The 22,073-nt window shown below is 43.1% G+C and overlaps 1 protein-coding gene across 1 annotated transcript in view; it reads left to right on the forward strand.

Annotated features, from left to right (window-relative positions):
• Positions 1-22,073, forward strand: part of LOC130478271 (ovotransferrin-like) — a 65,316-nt gene that overhangs the window by 8,134 nt on the left and 35,109 nt on the right. Inside the window, exons 5-12 of the mRNA XM_056850421.1 lie at positions 943-1,075; positions 4,543-4,598; positions 5,754-5,926; positions 11,748-11,919; positions 13,788-13,939; positions 16,290-16,386; positions 19,102-19,143; positions 21,730-21,877. Of these exons, the coding sequence (XP_056706399.1) occupies positions 943-1,075; positions 4,543-4,598; positions 5,754-5,926; positions 11,748-11,919; positions 13,788-13,939; positions 16,290-16,386; positions 19,102-19,143; positions 21,730-21,877 (973 nt within the window). The remainder of the gene's footprint in view (positions 1-942; positions 1,076-4,542; positions 4,599-5,753; positions 5,927-11,747; positions 11,920-13,787; positions 13,940-16,289; positions 16,387-19,101; positions 19,144-21,729; positions 21,878-22,073) is intronic.

Here is a 22,073-nt window from a genome sequence, read left to right on the forward strand (position 1 = left end):
TGGAGCTAATAATACTGGCCAGCTTCAGTGAAGCAACAGCTTTGCTCATCTGGGCAAAGCCTTCTAAAAGTGCCAACTGTGCAAATGGGTAAGATTGGCAGCTGCCTTTTCAGTGGTGTCTTCCACCTTGTGGAATGGCCTGCCTAAAGAAGTCAGGAAGGCTCCCACTCTTCTGTCACTCTGCAGAATGTGCAAAACTGTAATGTTCAAGAAGGCATTTTTAAAAAGAGATGAGAACTGCAGTAGAATGAACAGCCCAGGAGGGCACCTTTATAATGGAATAATCCACTGCAATAATTATTGTTGGTATCATCTGCTTTTACTATGTCTTCAATGTGATCCACTTTCTGTATTATTTATAGTATACCTGGTTTAGATAGTTTGTTGTTCACATTGATCCCTAATTCTGCAATCCTAATCCTTTTGCATTGCTCACTGGTTGTTTTATGCTGTTTGATTGCACAGTTTATATTTCTGTTCTGTAATCCACCTCGAGTCTCAGCGAGAAAGGTAGACTATAAGTAAAGGACTATTGTAAAGATTGCAACAAAACACTGAACCACTTTGAACATTGAAAGCTTTACATAAAAACTCCAGATTATTGTTACACATGGTTCAAATAAAAAGGATAACTCAAATGGCTGCAAAGCACGATCTAAGAAGAATATCTGGATTACTTGCAAATTCATAGAGGCTGCTTAACTTGCATGCCGCTGCCTCCAATGAAACTGCTTATGATCTGATACTTGTACCCTAGCATGTTCTGTAACCTAGAGGATCCTTCTTCTTTACTACATTTGCTTCCTACTCTAAGTGCCAACTCTAAAAATGGGAGATTTGGGTGGCCCAGCCATTCCTAAAAAATAATAATATGAGAGTGCAGTTTAAAAGGGGGGAGTGCAGGTGAGGCCAGTGACTCACCTGTATGTGTTTCCTTTGCAGCGGTAGCCCGGTTTTTCTCTGCCAGCTGTGTCCCTGAGGTTCCCAAAGGGGAGCCAAATCTGTGCCGTTTATGTAAAGACTCACAACAGTGTTCTGCCTCTGACACTTACGCTGGCTATGCTGGAGCTTTAAGGTGAGTAGCAAATGCTTTGGGATTGTTTTTTTTTTTAATACAGCTTTCATAATTTTAGGTACTTTGTAAGTGAAATGAAGTGATGTAAAGATGCCTTTGAACTTAACACTAATGCTATGGCAACGTTTCTCTGGTTTTAGATCCCAACCTGCTTATTCCCACTATTGACATTAAAAGAATGCTGTGCTTTCAATGTTGTGGGGAGTGTGGCCTCATAGGCTTTCCACACAGAGCATGCTGCAGCCACTATTCACCTTTAGAACATGATGCTGTTTGCCTCTTTTCAAAAAGTCTAGCCAGATGCACATTTGCATAGAAGAGAAGGAGCCCATGCATTCTCCTAAGGGTAAACAAAATGTTTCCAACATGTCAGGCCGTTCCTGTGGAACAGTAATAATCTTATTGCACAATCCTAAGCAGTAATATCTTTCTAAACCCATTGACTTCAATAGGCTTTAAAAGACATAATGCTGTTTGAGATTTTAATTTATTTTAATTTATTTATGTAACAGACTTCTACCCCACATTTCTCCTCAAACAAGGTCTGTGTTGCCCTACAAAGGTTAGCAACATCACTACAATTTGTTAAAAAGAATAATCAATCAATCAAATAAACCATAAAATATTTAAAAGAAAATTTTAAAATTGTGAAAATATACAGCAGGAATAAAAACAGCCTCAGACATTTCCAATGATTCTTAAAAGCCTTTCTGATCAGTTGGGTTTTGCAACTTGTTCTCAAAGCCAAGAAGGTCGATGCCTTCCTAACTACCTTCAGGAGGCAGTTCCAGAGTGTAGGGACAGCTCTAGTAATGAGCTGAGAATGGGCAGACAGATCTAACAAGTCTATAGGAAGGAAAAGCTAAAAACCTGTGTTGGGAAGTATGCACAGGTTCATGCAGGTATGAAGGTCCTTGGCTGTAAAGAGCCTTAAAAGTAGGAACTAGCACCTTCATTTGTACCTAGAAACAAACATGCAGCTAATGGAAGGTTTTCAGAATGCACAAAGTGACTTGCTCTTTTTAATAAATGTGCTACATTTTGAATCAATGGTAGCTTCCAAGTTGTTTTCAATGGCAGCCCCGTGAAGAGCACATGATAATAATCTAGTCTTGAAATTATTATACTATGATCAGTATGTCCTGATTAGCTGAATCCAGAAGGGAGGATTACAGCTGCGCTTTATGTAATTGAAAAAAGAAATTGGCCACATGGTTTCCAACAGAAGGGTTGGATCCAACATAACTGCCAAGAGTTTAACTGACTCTGTCAAAGAAAGACTTGCCCCATCCAAAATAGACAGCATAGTTCCCACCAACATATCAGCCTAACCAACAAGCATCACCTCCATCTTGTCTGGAATGGATTCAGCTTGTTATCCCTTAGCCACTTGGCTAAGGCTTCTAGGCCGTGGCCTAGGACAGAGACAGCAACTTCTAGAGGCTTATTGAAAGAGCTGTATAAATAGGTGTCATCAGCATATTGATGACCATCTCCTTCAGAGTTTAAATTATTTCAGTCAAAGGCCTTGCATACATGTTCAATAACACAAGCTGTAGTAAGGAACCCTGCAGAATAAATCCCAAGCAACAGATTTATAGTCTGCAATGATAACCTTCTAAGCTTGGTCTAGTAGCAACGATTTTTACCATCTGAATGCCGTTCCTCTAATCCCTGCTCTGTTTTTCCGCACACTGTAATAATACCAACTGGTCATCTGTGCTGAAGGCAGTCAAAAGACCAAATAAAATCAAAAGGGAAGCATCTTTTTATCCATCTCTAAATGGGGTTTGTCTTCCAGAGCAACTGAAGCTGTCTCCATCCCATAGCCGGAACTGAAGCCATATTGAAAAGAGATGAAGGCAAATGTATCACCCAGGAAATCCTGGAGTTACTGTGCCGCCAGTCACTCAGGCACTTTTCCCAGAAAGGGAGATTAGAAACCAGTCTGTCAAGATTAGAAACCAGTTGGTCAAGAGCATAGTGCCGGTATGGGCGGTGATGTTGCTGGTCACAAGCAGTATTCAGTAGGAGTCTGTAACACTTGCTGAACCACATATTGTGCTTCAGTCACATATGAAGCTTCATATGTGATTGAATCAAGCTATTAACGTAAGAAGAATCCTGCTGGATCAGATTGTTGGCCCATCTAGCTTAGCATCCTTTTGGCACACAGCAGTCAACCAGTTGCCCTGGAGGGCCAAACAGACAGGGCATAGAGGTCCAGGACTTCTTCTGCTGCTGCCTCTCAGTACTAGTATTCAGGTTTTACATCCTTTGAGTTCCCTTCCCTTTGGAAGAGGGACTAATCTAGCTCAGTATTATTATCTCCCTTGACTGACAGCAGCTCTTCAGGGTCTCAGGCAGCCCAAGAGATTCCCCAGGTGAACTGTGACTTTGATAGCACCCACAATCAACATACATACAGTAACCTCATGAAACATTAGCTGGCTCATTCCAAGGGCTGCAATCCTAAACATGCTTACCTGGGAGCAAATCCCATTGAACACAGCGGGAATTACTTCTGAGTAGGCATGGTAGGTTTGGCTCCCCCTCTATTCTGCATCCTGGACCCCTGGGGCTGCCTGTGTTCCTGTAACTATTTTGCTGCCACCTGCAGCTTTGGTTCCCTAGCCTAGATTTGCCTAGTGGATGGATCAGCCCTGTAGGCAATGAAAGGTGTTTCCTAGTACTTCCTATTTGGCTGAACCTGGGACTTTGTATATGCAATGTCTTGAGCTCTACTACTTATTTATAGCCCCTTCCTGTCTAGCGGCCATGTATGAGAGTGTATGTATGTGCACACATGCACAATGGAGAGGGTGTATTCTAATACCCATACAACAGAAGTGCAATCTTAGCAGTTGTGCAAAACATAAACAAATGTTTATGTAAATTTATTGCTCAAAAGGGAGGTGAGTGCAAGGCCCTTGATTTTCCTGGTGAGGTTAGGCTACTACTTCAGAAAGTATTTTAAGACTTAAATCTTTTATGATTTCTTTTAACATTCCATTCTAAAAGGGGACAAATACCACACTCTGATTAATATGTGGCAAGCAACTGGTCAGCCATTTCTAAATGGTAGTATAAAGTTCTACCAATGGGCTGTGGCAAGATTATTTTTCATGTGTTAGTTTTGATCTCTGTATTGAAACACTGAAACATCTTGAATCTCTGCTTCCCCTTTAAATAAGTCACTGACCCCCCCCTTCAGAGATGTTTTTCCTGAATGTCCTAGCCTCACTCATTCCTCAACATTTCCACTACTAATTTGCCAGCCCTTGATGACTTTTGTGTTCATCTGTGTCTTTCACATGCAATAGAATTTGCAAGTCCTCTGGGCAGAGCTAAGCCCATATCAATTCTTTGATCTATACAGTACTGGCACTGAGCAATATTAAAAAGTAACAATTGACTGAATGCATTGGGCATGGTTGTTATATTTCTTTCTTCACCCCTTATTCTAGATGTCTGACAGATGGAGTTGGAGACGTGGCCTTTGTGAAACACACAACTGCACTAAGTAAGGATTTAGGATATGTCAAGCTTAGCAGATGGAAGACCCTACGTTTGAGTCAATATGTGCTTTCAAAAACATGAGAAAAGTCACCTTATGCGGAGCTTTGTGCTTTTGCACAATGACCTTGGTGCATGGTAACCATAACTGATGAGATTGGGCCATAGTATACCATTTTATATCCCTACAGAATCCACTATAGCAGCATAAATAGCTCAGGTTAGCCCAATCTCATCAGAGCTCAGAAGCTAAGCAGGGTCAGCTATGGTGAGTACTTGGATGGAAGACCACCAAGGAAGTCCAGGATTGCTACGCAGAGGTAGGCAATGTCAAATCACCTCTGCTCAATGTCATACCACCTCTGCTCATCTCTTGCCTTGAAAACCCCAGGGTGGGGTTGCCATAAATTGGTTGCAACTGATTGGTTGCAACTTTATCTTTATTTTCATTTATGCATAAAGTAAAAGCCAGTATTCTAACCTACTATGTTACAGATAGAGCTCATGCAAGGCGCCCTATTTTAAATGTGAAAGGTGAGCCATTTGCTAGGAAAAAGTGAAGGCAGTAGGAAAAGAGGAAGACCTCACATAAAATGGATTGACTCAAATAAGGAAGCCGCGGCCTTCAGTTTGCTAGACCTGAGTAAGGCTATCAACGACAGAAGGTTTTGGAAATCATTAATTTATTAAGTCACCATAAGTCAGAAGCAACTTGACAGCATCTAACACACACAGGGCATTTTATATTATTTCCTGATCCAACCACATTCCTTCTGTACACTCTCAGATGAATCATGTTCTCAGTGTCTGTGTGCAACATTTTTTTTAAAAGCTAAACAAGAATCCTAATCCTCCCTTTTTCTCTCTCTGGATGTCTTCCATTTAAAAAGCCTAAGAACAGGCACTGTATCCTCTGGTAATTTAGGGCAGTGCTGTGTGTATGTAACTGCTCATCTGAAGGAGATAACAATCTTTGTCATCAGGGATAGATTGTAAGTACAGCCATGAGGGCCAATTATATGTGACAGTGGATTTTCACCTACATAGTTTTTAGCTTGCTCTAAGTCATGGTTGTCAGTGTCTTAGCTTTGTTCTTTAGAGGTTCCCAGTGAAGCCAGACTTTCCAGATCTCCATCTCACTCTCACTCCCTGTTCCCTGTAGGCCTCCCTGAAGAAGAAAGGAACAAATATGAGCTGCTTTGTGACAGTGACACTAGAAAGCCGCTGGAACAGTATGAGTCATGCAACTGGGCTAGAGTTCCTGCTCATGCTGTCGTGGCACGGAGTGTTGATGGTCATACTGATGAAATCTGGAACCTGCTCTCCATATTACAGGTATTTCCCCCCAGTTTTATTAACTAGAGATAAAGGATTCAACTCCAAAATGTACAGATTAAAAATGGGGAAATTAATGATGTCCATTGCCAGCAAATATAAATATATATCTGTTTATATTTAAAAAGGGATATACTGCACAAGTCAAATATAATTACTGATTCAACTAGTGTTAGAAAAACAATTATAAAAAGAAGCAATTTTCTTTTTTCCCTTTTTTCTAATTAAGGTACCTTAGTCCAGTTTTGCAAATTAGTTTCTCTGTGACCATGTAGAGTCCAGCTGAAGTAACCTCTTCATTTCCAATGTCATGTCTAGTTGATGACTGATGATCAAAAGCTGATGATGTAATGGCAACAATAAAACAAGGCAGTGGCAATAGCAGCAATTAAATCATATTAAAATAACAGTGTGTGTAGAACAATCAATAAGAATCGTGCTTAGAAGAATAAACAGCAGCAGACAAAAAATTTTCTTTGAAAATGTCAGCACATTAAATAATAAAACGGCAAGCCAATAAACTCTACAAAAATCAGTTTAAAGCCTGGGCTAATCAATCTTAACTAGTGAAGATAACTTAATAAGTTTGATCACAGCTGGATACCTATAAGGAAAGCTTTCCGTAAGTGAGGGGCCCTCAAAGGGAAAGGTCTGTGTCTCATGGCTATTCAGGATAGGATCTACATTTATTTTGAAGGGGAGCAAAACTACAAAGTGACGCCCCCCATATATTACATAATATTTTCTTTATATATACGTATATAATCAATTTATATAATATACATAAATCATCAACAACTCTTTTAAATGATAGGATAAATTGTGTTGACCTCTATGACCTGTTAATGAACAATTACACTTTTACATCTTATCAATCTATTATCTATGAATAATTACACTTTTGACACCTGCCAGAGTGGATAACTTCCTTAGAACATGGAGATGTTTAAAGAGCGATTTGTGAAGTTTTGATCTTGTTCTGCCTAATTTGAATCATATTTTCCCCTTCATGTTAATTGTTTGGACTGTCATTCTCATTTGCAGTATCTCTCCCTTTGCCCTGGAGCAGGGGTCTGCAAACTGTGGCTCCCGAGCCGCATGCGGCTCTTTGGCCCGTTGAGTGCGGCTCTCCGAACTTGGTTCGGAGCCCCTGCTCTCGCGCCTGCTCTCGCCGGCAGCTGGGCTGCGGAGCCGGTGCACCTGAGAGAGAGAGAGAGAGAGAGAGAGAGAGAGAGAGAGAGAGAGAGAGCAGGCAAGTGGGCTCGCTGTCTTCCCCCCCCCCCAACAGGTCTACCAATTGGCTTCTATGGGCCTCCGGAAGCCAGGTCTACTGCCAAGAAAGCCAATGGGTAGACCTGGCCTCCCAATGGGACTCTGCCGGAGGCCAGGTCTACCAATAGGCTTTTATGGCGGTAGACCAGGCCTCCAGACGAGGACTCCAGACGGGGAGGGGGAAATGGCAGGGACTTACAATTTAATTTTCATCAATAAATAAGATCACTATTAAGTATGATATCAAGTTTTATTCAGTGTACCTATAGTTTAATTAAGACTTAAAACTTTAATTAAAGTTTATTAAGTTAATAAACAGTGTACCTACCTATATAGTTTAAGTTTAAGAAATTTGGCTCTCAAAAGAAATCTCAATCGTTGTACTGTTGATATTTGGCTCTTTTGACTAATGAGTTTGCCAACCCCTGCCCTGGAGATTATTGTAGCTTAAACTACCTAATGGGAACCACTTAAGGGATGGGGGAGAGAATTACTACATAAAGGGAGGCTCCATTTGATGTATTCCAGCAGAGATCTTCTGCCTTCGGAAAACCAAGCATGACCCTTTAGATAAGCTCAGGATTTTCTTTAACAGGTGCATGGGATTTTCGTATTTATTTTACTAAACAAACTAGTGTTTATATTGCCATTTTCATGTGGAGCACATTTAAGAATGGCAAGGAAAAGAGAGTTTTTATAAGGGAGGGGGACATCTTTGAGGAGAAATTATATGTAAAAATATCTTTTTATTAAAAATAGAACACCTACAAGGCTTTGTAGAACCCCTTTAGTTGTCATAATGATTAGCATTTGGGTCTCCAATTATCATGTGTCTAATCAATTTGGAATTGCCATTAAAAACCGAGGAGTGATAAAATCCTTTCTTGTTCCAGCCAGATTTATATCAATTTCAATGGCATTTACTGTTCTTGGGACCTGGAAGATTGAGGGGGAGGGGAAGAGAGTCTTTCTCCAGGGAATGCTGTTCACACTGAGGTTTAGAATTAATCTGATCCCTGTAATAAAACAATTAGGGGAAGGATTCTGTGCCTATTTCTGAAATGTGCTGGAAATGTAGGTTTCCCCCCTTCTCTTTTGCCTAAGTACCCACAGGCTGATAAAAATGCTTCCGTCTTCCTTCCTCCACCATCATGTCTTCCAACTGGCACACTTCAATTATTTTTTTTACAGAAAAGGAGTCATGGGGCAAGTAGACTTGCAGAGATATGCGTCTTGCCTCCTTCTCAAAACCTGCCTGGTTTCAGATCTCTCCCTTCCCACTTTTTTGGGGGGTGACCGCCTGGCAGGGGCCATGTAACCTCTCAAGCAGGCAGCCCCAACCAGCTCCACTTCTTTGCGCTCTCAAAGCAGCAATCCATGCAACCACTCCTTCGTTGCAAAGGAAAGCTCATTGGCTGCAGACTCCAGAGCCACAGGAGAGTGGGAGGTGGACTGCACCATGGGTGACAGCAGGAAGGGGGCATTTTCTCTATGTTGAATGAAATTTGTAGGCTAGAGCAGTTTCCCAAACTTTTTGAGCCATGAAACACTTTTCAGGAGAGAAATTTGTGAACAGAGCACTAATTTTCACCTGTGTGTGTGTTAAGTGCTGTCAAGTCGCTTCCGACTCATGGCGACCCTATGAATCATTGTCCTCCAAAATGTCCTATCTTTAACAGCCTTGCTCAGATCTTGCAAATTGAGGGCTGTGGCTTCCTTTATTGAGTCCATCCATCTCTTATTGGGTCTTCCTCTTTTCCTGCTGACCTCAACTTTTCCTAGCATTTCTGTCTTTTCTAGGTACTCTTGTCTTCTCATAATGTGACCAAAATACAATAGCCAAGCAGGAAAGAAAATACCAAGACCACGGTCACACAGCCCGGATAACCTACAAGAACCAATGAACTCTGACCGTGAAAGCCTTCAACAATTCAATAGCCTCAGTTTAGTCATTTTAGCTTCTAGGGTCAGTCCAAGCTTGATTTGATCTATAACCTACTGATTTGTTTTTTTGGCAGCCCACAGTATCTGTAACACTCTCATCCAACACCACATTTCAAAGGAATCTATTTTCTTCCTATCAGCTTTCTTCAATGTCCAGCTTTCGCACCCATGCATAGTAATAGGGAATACGATGGCATGAATTAACTTAATCTTGGAGGCCAGTGACACATCCTTACACTTCAGAATCTTTTCTAGCTCCTTCATGGCTGCCCTTCCCAGTCTCAATCTCTTTCTGATTTCTTGGCTGCAGTCTCCCTTTTGGTTGATGATGGAGCCAAGGAATAGAAAGTCTTCAACTATTTCAATTTCCTCATTGTCAACCTTAAAGTTGTGTAATTCTCCTGTAGTCATTACTTTTGTCTTCTTGATGTTCAGCTGTAGTCCTGCTTTGGCACTTTCTCTTTTAACTTTCAACAGTAGTCATTTCAAGTCTTTGCTATTTTTTGCCCTGACCTGGATGGCCCAGGCTAGCCTGATCTTGTCAGATCTCAGAAGCTAAGCAGGGTCAGCCCTGGTTAGTATTTGGATGGGAGACCACCAAGGAAGTCCAGGGTTGCTATACAGAGGAAGGCACTGGCAAACCACCTCTGTTAGTCTCTTGCCTTGAAAACCCCATAAGGGGTCGCCATAAGTCGGCTGCGACTTGACGGCACCACACACACACACACACATACACAATGTAGTATCATTGGCATATCTCAAATTGTTAATGTTCCTCCCTCCAATTTTAACTCCACCTTCATCTGTCTAATCCAGCTTTCCTAATTATATGTTCTTCATACAGATCGAAGAGATAGGGAAATAAAATACTTCCTTGTCTAACACCTTTGCCAATTAGAATCCATTCTGTTTCTCCATATTCTGTTCTAACTGTGGCCTCTTGTCCAGAGTACAGGTTGTGCATCAAAAAATCAGTTGTAGTGGCACACCCATTTTCTTTAAGACCAGCCATAGCTTTTCGTGATCCACACAGTCAAAAGCTTTGCTGTAATCTATGAAACACAAGCTGATTTTCTTCTGCAATTCTTTTGTATGCTCCAGAAACCAATTTTCACCTAGCACCTATATACTAAACTGAATGACAGTAGTATTTCTCTTTCCAATCTCTTCATGGGGCACTAGGAGATGTTTTGCAGAGCATCAAGTGCTCCTTGGTGCACAGTTTGGGAACCTCTGGGCTAGAGGATGCTTACTCCCAAGTGATCACAGATCAAGCCTTAGATGTGTTTACTGCTCCTAGTCCTGTTGCATTGTTCATTCGAAATTGATTCTAAAACTCTAAAAAAGGATTTGCAGTTTAAAGCACACTTGCTGGAAGTGAGCTTTGTGGAACTCGATAGGAGTTGTGCCCAAACAAAGGTTGAATGAACAGAAAACCGAAGCACATCTGAGTGGATTTTTGCGCGTGAGCAGAGGACACATAAAATCCAAGGAGCTCACAAGGAGGAGGGGATCCTGGTGATTATGTTTTGGGTGGTGGCGAAGTATAACCTGGGCAGCTCTCTGCCTTCTCCAGCGTCTAGCAAGTTGCTCAATTGGAAAGAGTCTGGGGGAAGGAAGGGAGCACTGATGAGGAGTGGGCATTCTGTGCAGGGCAGGAGAGACAGCTCTACCTCCCCATCTGTGTGCCACTGGGGGGGGGGGCAGCTGCCTCCTCTTTGCCCCCTCTAGATCCAGCCCTGTGGCTATTTAGCTTCTATTGGACAATGGCAGCACAAGGAGTTGGGCTTTCAAAGATGATCTTAGCAATCAGGCAAATTTTAAACCCAGCAGGCTGTCCTTTACATGAACTAGACCATGTATGGTTTTAAGATAATGCCCAGTGCTTTGAACTATGCCCAGAATCATAATAGCAACCAATGAAGATCTTGCAAATAGTGTACCCTATAGCTTGTGCTGGCTAGCAATCTTCCTGGCTTGTTTTGGAGCAATAGAAGCTTCTGAACTCTTTAAAAAGGCAGCTGCATTTAGAACATCTTGTTGTAGTCTAACTTGCATATGATCAGAGCAGATCTGGGCACAAAGCAACTAAAGCAGGCAAAGGCACACCATGCCAAAGGGAAGATTTGATCCTTCATTTGTAGACACAAATTTAGCAGTATTTCAAATCTTGTGAGTTAGTCTTGCAAGTTTTGGTGGTCATATACTGCGCTATGAAGGAGGGTCAGTGTGAGGATACGAGTGAGCAAGCATGATGATGGCATGACAACAGAGCCAATAGGAGAGCCAACAGTGCCAGTTGAGCAACAGAGCCAATTGAGCAAAAGGAATTCCCATGTAGAAGTAGCACAAATGTGAAGGTTGCTGGAAACTCTGTGACCTCTGATTTACATCTTTGTGGGTTGGGCAAGTGCATAGCCAATTGTGTTGACAGGATTGGAGTAGGAAGAGGTCTGCGCACCAGAAGTGTGAGGAAGAGGCAGGGCACAAACTGCTTTGCCCTCCCTCGTTGTCCCTTCTCTATTAACCAAATTCCATGTCTGATCTCCACATTCCCCCCTTATATTTGCTATCTCTTCACTAAATCATGTTTCTCCTATCCTAGGAACGGTATCCCAAGGGTACGACAGGACAGTGTCAATTTTTTGGCTCATCTCATGGGAAAGACTTCCTAATTAAGGACTCTGCTGAGAAACTTATCCGTGTTCCTGCGAAGCTAGATACTCAACTCTATCTGGGCCCCCAGTATTATGCCGCTGTTCAGAATATCAGAAAAGGTAATCGGTGAATTTGCTATAATGGATAATGAAGCTAGGTGTGGAAACCTTGAACCAGTTTCTGGAGCCAGTTTTGGGATGGAGAGCTAATAAACTGGAGTGTAATCACAACACGACGGGGTGCTACTGTTGGGTGGAAGGACTGGCCTGGGTACCGAGGTGTCTCCTGGATGGGGTTGTACTCCACCCAAAGAGGCAGGTTCACAGCTTAGGGGTGCTGCTGGACCTGTTCCTCCTATAGGATAAACCTGTAGCAGCGATAGCCAGGAGCACCCTTTTGTCGGCTTTGGCTGGTGAGCCAGCTGTAACCTTGCCTGAGTAAAAAAGATCTTGCCACTATGGTGCATGCTCTGGTAACATGTAGATTAGATTGCTGCAGTTCACTCTATATGGAGCTGCTCTTGAAGAATGTCTGGAAAGGAGGGACAAAAATGTTTATAATAAAACAGGTAATGAGCATGAGAGAAGAAGGAATTCAAAATAATGAAACAAATCTTTCAGTCAACAATGCAACATATTCTTTTGACCACTCTCCAGAAGCTATACAGAGCCAAAAATTGCAAAACCGTACTGACTTTTTCTGTTTGAGCTGTGTAGATGTAATTGTGTGATAGATCCCGTTTGCTACGGTTCATTACTTTTTAAAGGGCAATCTGAGTACTCTGATGTTTGGGGTTACTTTGGAGGAACACTCAACTCGTTTTAATCTACCTCAAAATATTTATTAGCCAATAGGTGCATGTCATAAACAACCACATTCTGTACAGTACACGAAATAGCAGTGCTACCTGAGGTGACATGTTATGTGTTGGAGATTTTGAACACATATAACCGACTGAGTCAGCCTATTGGTCAGAGTAGCATTGTCTAACCTCCCTAGGATCTCAGGCACAGGTCTTTCATGTAACCATAAAGGCTGCCATGAGAGGCACTTACAAAATAGTCAGAGGCTCCAAACCAAGCATCCCCCTGTTATTGGGGCAGCTATTACTGAATGTGCACTCCTTGCAGGCCCAAAGGTGATTCCTTCTGGGGTCTTCTGGAGCACCTTCTGTTCCTGTTTGATGGAGGAGAGCCAGAATTGGCTGCTTGCGTTGGGAAGAGATGCTTTGGGAAAGAAGGGGCTTCCAAGAAAAATATCTGCGGGCACAACATTGGAAATTACTTGGGGGGGGGGCTGTCAAAGTTACAGCTGAATTATGATGACCTCTGGTGGGGTTTATAAGAGAAGAGACATTCAGAGGTGGTTTGCCATTGCCTGCCTTGGTGTAGCAACCCTAGAATTCCTTAGTGGTCTTCAATCGAAATAATGACCAAGGTTGACCCTGCTTCGCTTCCGAGATCTTATGAAATCAGGCTAGCCTGGACTATCCAGGTCAGGGTTGGAGATGACTGGCATAGGCTTTTCAATTGAACATAACCAGGAACTGAATTTTGGACCTTCTACATACAAAGTGCATGCTCTGCCACTGAACCACAGTTTCTTCCCAGCAGTAAAGTAGTCTGTCTTGGGCACTAGGCGAATAAATTTCCTCACAATGTAAGTGCTACCTTGAGGGAAGACATTTAAAATAAGCAGAAATGTATTGTGCTATGAACTGATATTCTGGAAAGATTCCCTAAAGCTAAAGCAGAATGAAGTAAAATCTTCCCTAAATTGGGGATTCTCCCACTCAGCCTGCCTGAGTTTATTATTCATAATTATTATAGGTTTAAATAGCTCTATTCATTCTCCTTGTGACTATTAAGGAGCCGGTCCACACAGTCACTATGAAATCAGAAGCCTCCCTCTGCTTGCAGTTGGTTTGTGGCTCAGCAGGAAAGCTGAACTCCTGGTTTACTGAAGCTTTTCCTTTCTGGTCCTGCAGACAGATCTACACCTGATACATCAAACAAGGTCCGGTGGGCCACCATAGGCAGAGATGAGAAGACAAAGTGTGATACCTGGAGTGCAGTGAGTGGAGGTGCTATCGAGTGTGCTGTGGCTGACAGTCCAGAAGATGCCATTGTCAAGATTCTAGTAAGGGCTAAAAGTTGCATTCTCCCTTTCCACTGAAAGTAGTGACTGACTGAGGCCATGTCCATCCCACAGCTTTCTTTGTTTGTATTCTGGTGTGGTTTGATCACAGTGTTTTATCTGTATCTCACTGTGTGCTCCTTCTATTCCTTTATACCTCAAACACTCAGGAATCCATGTTTGTGTTTATTCAAAATATTCATACCTTGTCTTTCAACTATAACTTCCAAAACATCTTAAAACTAAACTAAAAACCCATCTAGAAGAACAAAGCACCATATAATTTTTTTTAAAGCAAAATAAACCAACCAAGAAAATTGAAACCAGGTCTAGAGTTATATATTAAAAACCATCAGAGACCACTGAGAGCCTTTAATAACCTGGAAACCTCTTTATGTGGCACATGAAAGTCATTAATGTCAGCACTCAAGCTGTAGAAAAAACAAGAGGATATGCTACCACTGCAAACTCCATGGCCCACAGACCTCACTTGTGAAGATGCCGTCACTCAGAAACCAGAATTTTAAGTGGTAATGTTTCAATTGCCCAGAATTACAAGATTCGAACTATAATAGTTGTTATACACCACCAAGGAATGTTTCACACAAAATTTCTTCCACTTATTGGTAACTGCTGATTATTTCTCGGGCTTATACTGGCCTAATGACATGGCTGGCAAAGTAAAACATTTCTTCAGCTGTGCAATTCACATGCCTCACCCTACGCAGCTTACAGAACTTACCTTTCCAGGTGGCTAGGACCTTGCTGCCCTAGCAAACAGAGTTATCAGGAAATGTTTATTTAGATGATAGGATCATTCATTATGGGATTCAGGGCATAGTACGCCAATGGCTGCATTCCTTCCTACTGGATCGGGGACAAAGGGTGGTGCTCAGGGAGGAGGTTTCACAGCGGCACCCTTTGGTGTGATCCTCTCCCTGATGTTATTTAACATCTATATGCACCCCCTTGCCCAAATTGTCCGAAGTTTCGGGCTAGGTTGTCATCAGTATGCTGATGACCCCCAGCTTTACCTACCTTTCTCATTTACTTATATGAGAAAGAGCTGCTTGAAGCTGAATCCAGCGAAGACGGAGGTTCTATGGCTCGGTCAGGGCGGTTTGGGGACAGGGTGCTGGCTCCTGGCACTTGATGGTGTACAATCAACACCTGTGCCTGCTGTCAAGAGTCTGAGTGTGATCCTTGATGCCTCCTCATCTATGGAGGCTCAGGTCACTGCCATGATCAAGTCGGCATTCTTCCATCTCCACCGAGCCTGGCAGCTGGTCCCTTACCTCTTCTGCCCAGATGTAGCCACAGTTATCCCTGTCACCTCTAGGTGACAGTCACCTCTAGGCTGGATTACTGTAACTTGCTCTACATAGGGCTGCCCATGAGACTGACCTGAAGGCTCCAGCTGGTATAGAGTGCAGCAGTGAGGCTTCTCACTGGGGCCTCACCCAGAGATCATATACAGCCAGTGCTCTGACAGCTGCAGGTTTAAGGTGCTGATTTTGACCTTTAAGGACTTACACACTCTGGGACCCTCGTATCTTTGGGACCGTCTCTCTTGGTATACCCCCCAAAGAGCATTATGCTCTGTTGACAATAGCTTGTTGGTGGTCCCCAGACCTAGGAGTGTGCAGCTGTCCTCAACTAGGGCCAGGGCCTTTTCAGCTCTGGCCTGGTGGAATGCTTTGCCTAGTAACATCAGGGCCCTGCAGGACCCGAAAGAGTTCCACAGGTCCTGTAAGAGAGAGATATTCCACCAGGCCTATAACTGAGGATAGCCTCAGGCGAGATCAATACTGGCCTCCCTACTCCCCATCCCCTTTTATCTTACAACTGACATTACTGGGGGTGGATAGCCAACCCGGTTTGATCTGGTTTGTCTTGGGTTTGGCATCTTTTGCTGCAGTAGGCACTATATATATGGCGACCATCTTTTAAAGTAATTTAGGAATGGTTTTATATGTTTTGTTATATTTGTAAATTTTTAATGTTGTTATCTGTCCTGAGCCTGGCCTGGCCAGGGGAGGGCGGGTTAGAAGTACAAACAAGCAAATAATTCCAGAGACTGGAAAAATGAAGGAAATAAATATTTCCAGGCAAACCCTCCCAACTACAGCTCTGAAACATTAGGTTCCTGTTAAGGATTAATGTGATGTGATATAGAATCAAGTTTCAGTCCATGCAGAAATTCTTGTGTGAAAGCCCCACTGTAATCTTACCAGGTCATATTAATTTAAACTGGAAAGCTTCCTGTGGGTTGTGCCAGTGCTGTGGTTTTAATCGTTATCTAAGGTTCTTTCTTTGAAATAGATCTCAACCTAAACTTTTTTTTTCATTGCAGAAAGATGAAGCTGATGCTGTGAGTTTAGATGGAGGCCTCATCTATATTGCAGGAGAATGTGGCTTGGTGCCAGTGGTATCAGAAATCACCAGTGACAGTAAGTACAAACTGTGGCAGCTTCGCATGCACACTGGGGGAATCAACCCGTGAATGGTGGACATTCAACCATTGGCTTTAAACATCAGATTTAAGCAAGCTTGGAGCTCCATGTCATAGGAAATTTTATATACTTTATATTTTCAAAGGACTGGTGCCCCAAAAAGGGCAATCTTGTGCAGCTACTTCTGTCGAAAGCTATTGGCGTAGATTGGAGTAACTCTGCATAGTATTGTCCTGAGATTCAATCAGTTATCCTGCAGCTAAAATGCTTTAGGCATCTTCTGCATACCATGGCCTGCACACAAGTGGATTGACCAACCTCAGTTCAGTTCTGGATCTTTTCAGCTGTAGCACCTGTTATAGTATGATCTGCCTGTGTACAGAGCCCCTTCTTCATTTGCATGCGATAGATAGTATAAGGCAGTTTTATTTCAGAGAGTATTTGGTAGATAGTTTTTTCCCCTGTGGTTGTTGAATTGGATTTCTGTGCTCTGTGATGAGAATTTGTGGTTGGGTTTTTTTAGATTGGTTATTCTACTATAGATCAGTTGTACTGGTATTTTGCGTAAGCCACTTTTATTTTTAAAAGTAAAGTGGAGTATAATTATTTTAAATTAATAAACAATCTGCCAGGTATTTGCTGCCTCTTGTTTTATTATATGTCCTCAAAAAAACAGCCTGATTTTGTTCCTCAGGTCTGTGACCAGGGAGGCTTTACTCCCATTGCAATGACCACTTGTGAAAACTGGGAACATTAAAATGGGTGTGTGTGTCTTTCTTATTTGTGTATTTTCCTTTTTTCCTTATCATTTATTATAACAGGGGTGGGGAACCTTTTTCCTGCCAAGGGCCATTCGCACATTTATAACATCTTTTGGGGGCCATACCAGGTGTAGATCTCCCGGTGGGGGGGAGAGGCTAGGGTTGTCAGGTCTCCAGCCACCACCTGGAGTTGGCAACCCCAGGGGAGGCCACCCAGAGAAGGCCTGCAGGGTGACCCCCTCCCCCCTCCCAGGTGGGAGGGCAGCCAGCGGTGGGCCCCAGAAAACGAGGCGCCAGGGGGGCGCAGCCCACAGTCGATTGGCAAGGGAGGAAGGGAGGAAGGAAAACAGAGAAAGAGGAAAAGGGAGGGAGGGAGAAAGAGAGAGAAAGGGAGAAAGATGGAGAGAGGGGGAGAAAGAAAGAAAAGGACAGAGGGAAAGAAAAAAAAAGGAGGGAGACAAAGAAAGAGACAGAAAAAGAGGGAGGAAGAGAGGGAGAGAAAGGAGAAAGAGTGACAGAAAAAGAGGAAGAGAGAAAAGCCTCCCCCCCACACACACACACCCGCGCATGCCGGCCTGCGCAACTGGGCCCCAGCCACCCCACCTCCCCTGCCCACACACACAGACCCGGCGGCGCACAGAGCACCAAGAAACCGGGCCCCAGTCTTCGTGCACTCCCCCCCAGAGTCCATAAAAGCCCTCCCCAAGCCCAATTGGTTCTGCATGCATGCTCTGCCGCTGGGAGCCGCCAGCCTCTCCCCCCCCCCCCGCTGCTCAACAGTCGACAGGCAGTGAGAGGGGCTTACAATGTGCCGCAGCGTTCCTGCACGCCGCAGCTGTAGGGGGCAGCCTTGGGGGAAGAGTCCCTCCCCCTCCCCTCTCACCGACCAACAACCAACAGTCAGTGAGAGGAGGTCCAAAGGGCTCTACAAGGGCGCTGTAAGCCGTGGCCCCAGGAACACCCTCGGGGAGGGCCACCCTGCGCCCCGCCTCCGCAGCAGGGTTCCCGGAGCTCCCGAGGGCCACAAAAAATGTCCTCGGGGGCCGCATACAGCCCCCGGGCCTGAGGTTCCCCACCCCTGTATTATAACATAATAAATTAAGGAAATATAGTAAATTAACAGAAAAGAAATATTTGAAATAACACTCCACTGAAATATTTGTATTCTACTTAATTACATCAATTGAGCCACTTTTTTTGGGGGGGGGAGTTTGCCAAACTCTGCTCGTTTGAGATATATTCTTCCTTCTTTTTAAGAATGTCAGTTTAGTTACTAAAAAGGCTTCTTTACATTTCATAATCCATTCTTCCATTAATGGAATATTACCTGACTTCCAATATCTCATGAAGGTAATTCTAGCTGCTGTTATCATATGAAAGATCATATTTGGAAATTCTTTTGGAAATGTGGGCATATAGCTTAAGAAGATAACCTCAAAGGAACAAAGAAAATCCATATCTAATCAACTTTTCATAATGTCTACAACCAATAACCTGTATTTTTTGGGCTTGTCTGCACATCCATACCGACGTGTCATATAATTTTTAAATAAATGTTTGCTATTTTGTGTGGTGTCAAGAGCCATTGATATATGACTTTTACTATCAAAATTTGAGAGAAATAGAAAAGGGTAAACTATGTGTAAAAGTAAATTTCCATTTCCTTTAGAATTTCATATGTCACATCTTTTCTCCATTTAGGCATTAATTAAAAGGAGTACTACGTTGGAATTTCAGGAAATTAATCAATTAAATAATGGCAATATAAAACGGCTTGATTTCTTGCAACAAGTAAATGTAGAAGTTTAGGAATAAGGAAATTAATATTTGAAGAAATATGTCAAGCACTTGAAGAACTGTTTTCTAAAATTTGTGAAATTCTACGTAATGAGGGTAGCAACTCAAAACAGCCATTTCAATCTAAATGGGGTCTTTCTTATTCTCATTACAGTGGACATAGGAGCATGCCATACTGAAGGAAAACAGATCCAAGGTAAGTAATTATGTGGCACACAAGCATAGAAGATAGCATTAAATGTTTAAACTGCTTGAGAATCGAAAATATGGTGTACCCGTTTTACTATTTTGGTGGGGAGGGAAATGAGACGAATACTATTCTTTCAAAGATAGAGCTCAGGGGCTTAATCCATTAACAAAGTGCTCATTGAACATGATTTAGAAGCTTGCATTTAGTTTACTTTTCATTTGAGATATTTTGTTGTCTCTCTCTCTTTTGGTGAAGGCTCCTATGTATCTGTAGCTGTTGTCAAGAAAAGTAATCGTGACATCACATGGAAGACCCTGCAAGGAAAGAAGTCCTGCCATACCGGCCGGGGTAGAACTGCTGGTTGGAACATACCCATGGGCTTGATTATTAATGAAACTGGAATTACTGATGTTGGTGGGTAACCTTATATTTACTTATTAGCTAAATTTCTATCCCATCTTTCTTCCCAGGAGCTCCAGGCAGCATACATACCTCTTTTCTTAATCTCATAACATCACTGTGAGTTTAGTTAGGGTAAAGATCAAAGAAAAGCCCAAAGTCACCTAAAAAATTGAAGCCAGTTTTCCCTGGTTTAAGTACAGCACTCTGACCATTACACCACACTGGTTCTCTTATATGTAGCATTCTCCTCTGTGTCCTTGCATCATTAAAAACTCAAGGGGAAAGTTAAGCACATCCTTCTCTGAGTAGTAAGAAATTTGTAGCAACACTATTAGTGTGGCTTCCCCTTGGACAAGAAAGCACTGGAGCCTTGCGGTGTTTTGCTATATTTGCTTTCTTTACAAAGATACATGTAGGTGGAGACAAAGAAGCAATCCTGCAGGGCGGCAGATTGGCTGCTTCACATCACATGCCCAATCCTGCACTTTCAGAGGCTTCAGCCAATTCACAGCAGGCTCTGTTAACTCAAACTGTCTGTTTCTTCATGCGAGCACACAAAACCTTCCCCTTCCCAAGATTGGGAAGGGTCACCATCTCCAGGCTCTCATGGATACATATGTAACAGAGCTGTGGTAGGAATTGGCACTCACTGAGAAAATTATTAGCCAACTATTCTGAGTCAAGGAATGTCCCCTACCATCTGCAGGACAGAGAATCCAATAAAGTTCATGTGCATCAACGCAGAATGCTTATCTATTGCTATGGTTTCTGGTGGCACATAAAGACAAATCTGTAGGCAATTCTGTAGGAATTCTGTAGCATATCAGCTGCCTTTAAGAAGCTCTATACTGCTACCTTAAATTCTCTGTTCCAAGTAGATTAGTTAGAAAGTTGTGAAGTCTGGGCTGAATATTGTACATTCTAGTATTGGGAATTAGCCAGTCCCCTTGGCCACCTATGTAGCCAAGAGGAAGAAGGTTCTTTTTCCACTAGGGATTTCAAAAGCAATGAGCACACTAATGGTAGGAGGAAAACAGTTGTATTCTTTACAAATTGCAAACATAAACAGAGAATAATAGAAAGTTATACCCACACTCCTTTCAGCTGCTAGAACCCCAACGATAGCAGTGGGTGGACCCCTGGATTTGACCAAAGTGCTTAGCACCATTCCATGGCTTGGACTGAACTGAAGTTTTAAGGGGGGAAATAGCCCCCCATAACTTACAGACAATAACATGTGTGTGTGATATTCTAATGCCTGGCCTTGGGGAGGGAGTTCACTCCAAGCTCAAGAGATAACTGGTGTGAGGCAGTGGATGCCTCCCTACATCCCAATGCCAGGCGTCCAACTGCCTTCACTCCCGAAAGTGCATCAGCTGAAGAAAAAGTATAGTTCTTAGAGAAGCTCAGCACCAGGAACCCCTTCCAGTTTGATGCTGTCACCGGGCAATCTATGCCACAGAAGGAGAAACTTGTGGTTCACCACTATCTCCTCGATATCACATCATCTCCCACAGTAGGCCGCTACACCACCTGAAATAGTTGAGTGCAGTTATAGGCCTCTTACCCCTGCCTCTTGGAGATCACTAGGGTTGTCCACTCTGGGTTTGGAGATTCCTGGAGATTTGGGGGCAGAGACTGAGGAGGGAGCTCAGCAGGGATTTGATGACATAGAGTCTGTCCTATGAAGCTGCCATTTTCTCCAGAGTAACTGATTTATGAAGTCTGGAAATCAGTTGTAATTCTAGGAGATCTCCAGGCTGCCACTGGAACCTGGCAATTCTGGAGACTGCTAGGGTTGCCAGGTGCCTCTTCTCCTCTGGGGGGAGGCTGTGGTTGGAAAGCGTGCGCACGCGCCAATGCGCACATGCATGTTTGCTTGCTGACCCCCAGGTGGTTGGCGGGCAGAGGGGTAAATTGCCGGGGGGTTGCCTGCCACCAGCGGGCACCTGGCAACCCTAGAAACTGCTGATGTATTGACAATGGCCCCACAGCTTGTGTTGGCAAACCATTGCAAAGAGGCACTTGCCAACAGGGGTTGGTTCAAAAAGAGGATTCTGGGTTCCATATATTCCCAAAGTTTTTTTTAGTTTCTAATTATCTAATCTCATTGCACATATGATTTTAGGTAAACTTACAGGAATGGAATCGGAGAAAATTCAAGATTTCTGTTCTCTATTCCCATGTTAGATCACTTCTTCAGTGAAGGCTGTGCACCTGGGTCACCTGAGGACTCTCCCCTCTGCAGACTATGTGTGGGCAGCGGCAGCACCCCCCCTGCGCACAAGTGTGCACTTAACAGCAATGAGTTGTACTATGGCTATAGTGGTGCTTTTCGGTACGTAGCTTTGGTATTCAAATCAAACTTTTCTTTGGGAGGTGACAGAGGGTGACAATTTTTCCACCCTACGCAGAAAACTCATACCATTTCCCACCCCCCATATTACATTTTGGTCTCCTTCCCAACCACAGCTCTGTATATTACATTACAGATCTACCATATCACACCAGGACTATGTACTTTTGCCCCTTGC

The sequence above is a fragment of the Euleptes europaea genome, chromosome 5 (assembly GCF_029931775.1).
Source record: "Euleptes europaea isolate rEulEur1 chromosome 5, rEulEur1.hap1, whole genome shotgun sequence".
NCBI lineage: Eukaryota > Metazoa > Chordata > Lepidosauria > Squamata > Sphaerodactylidae > Euleptes > Euleptes europaea.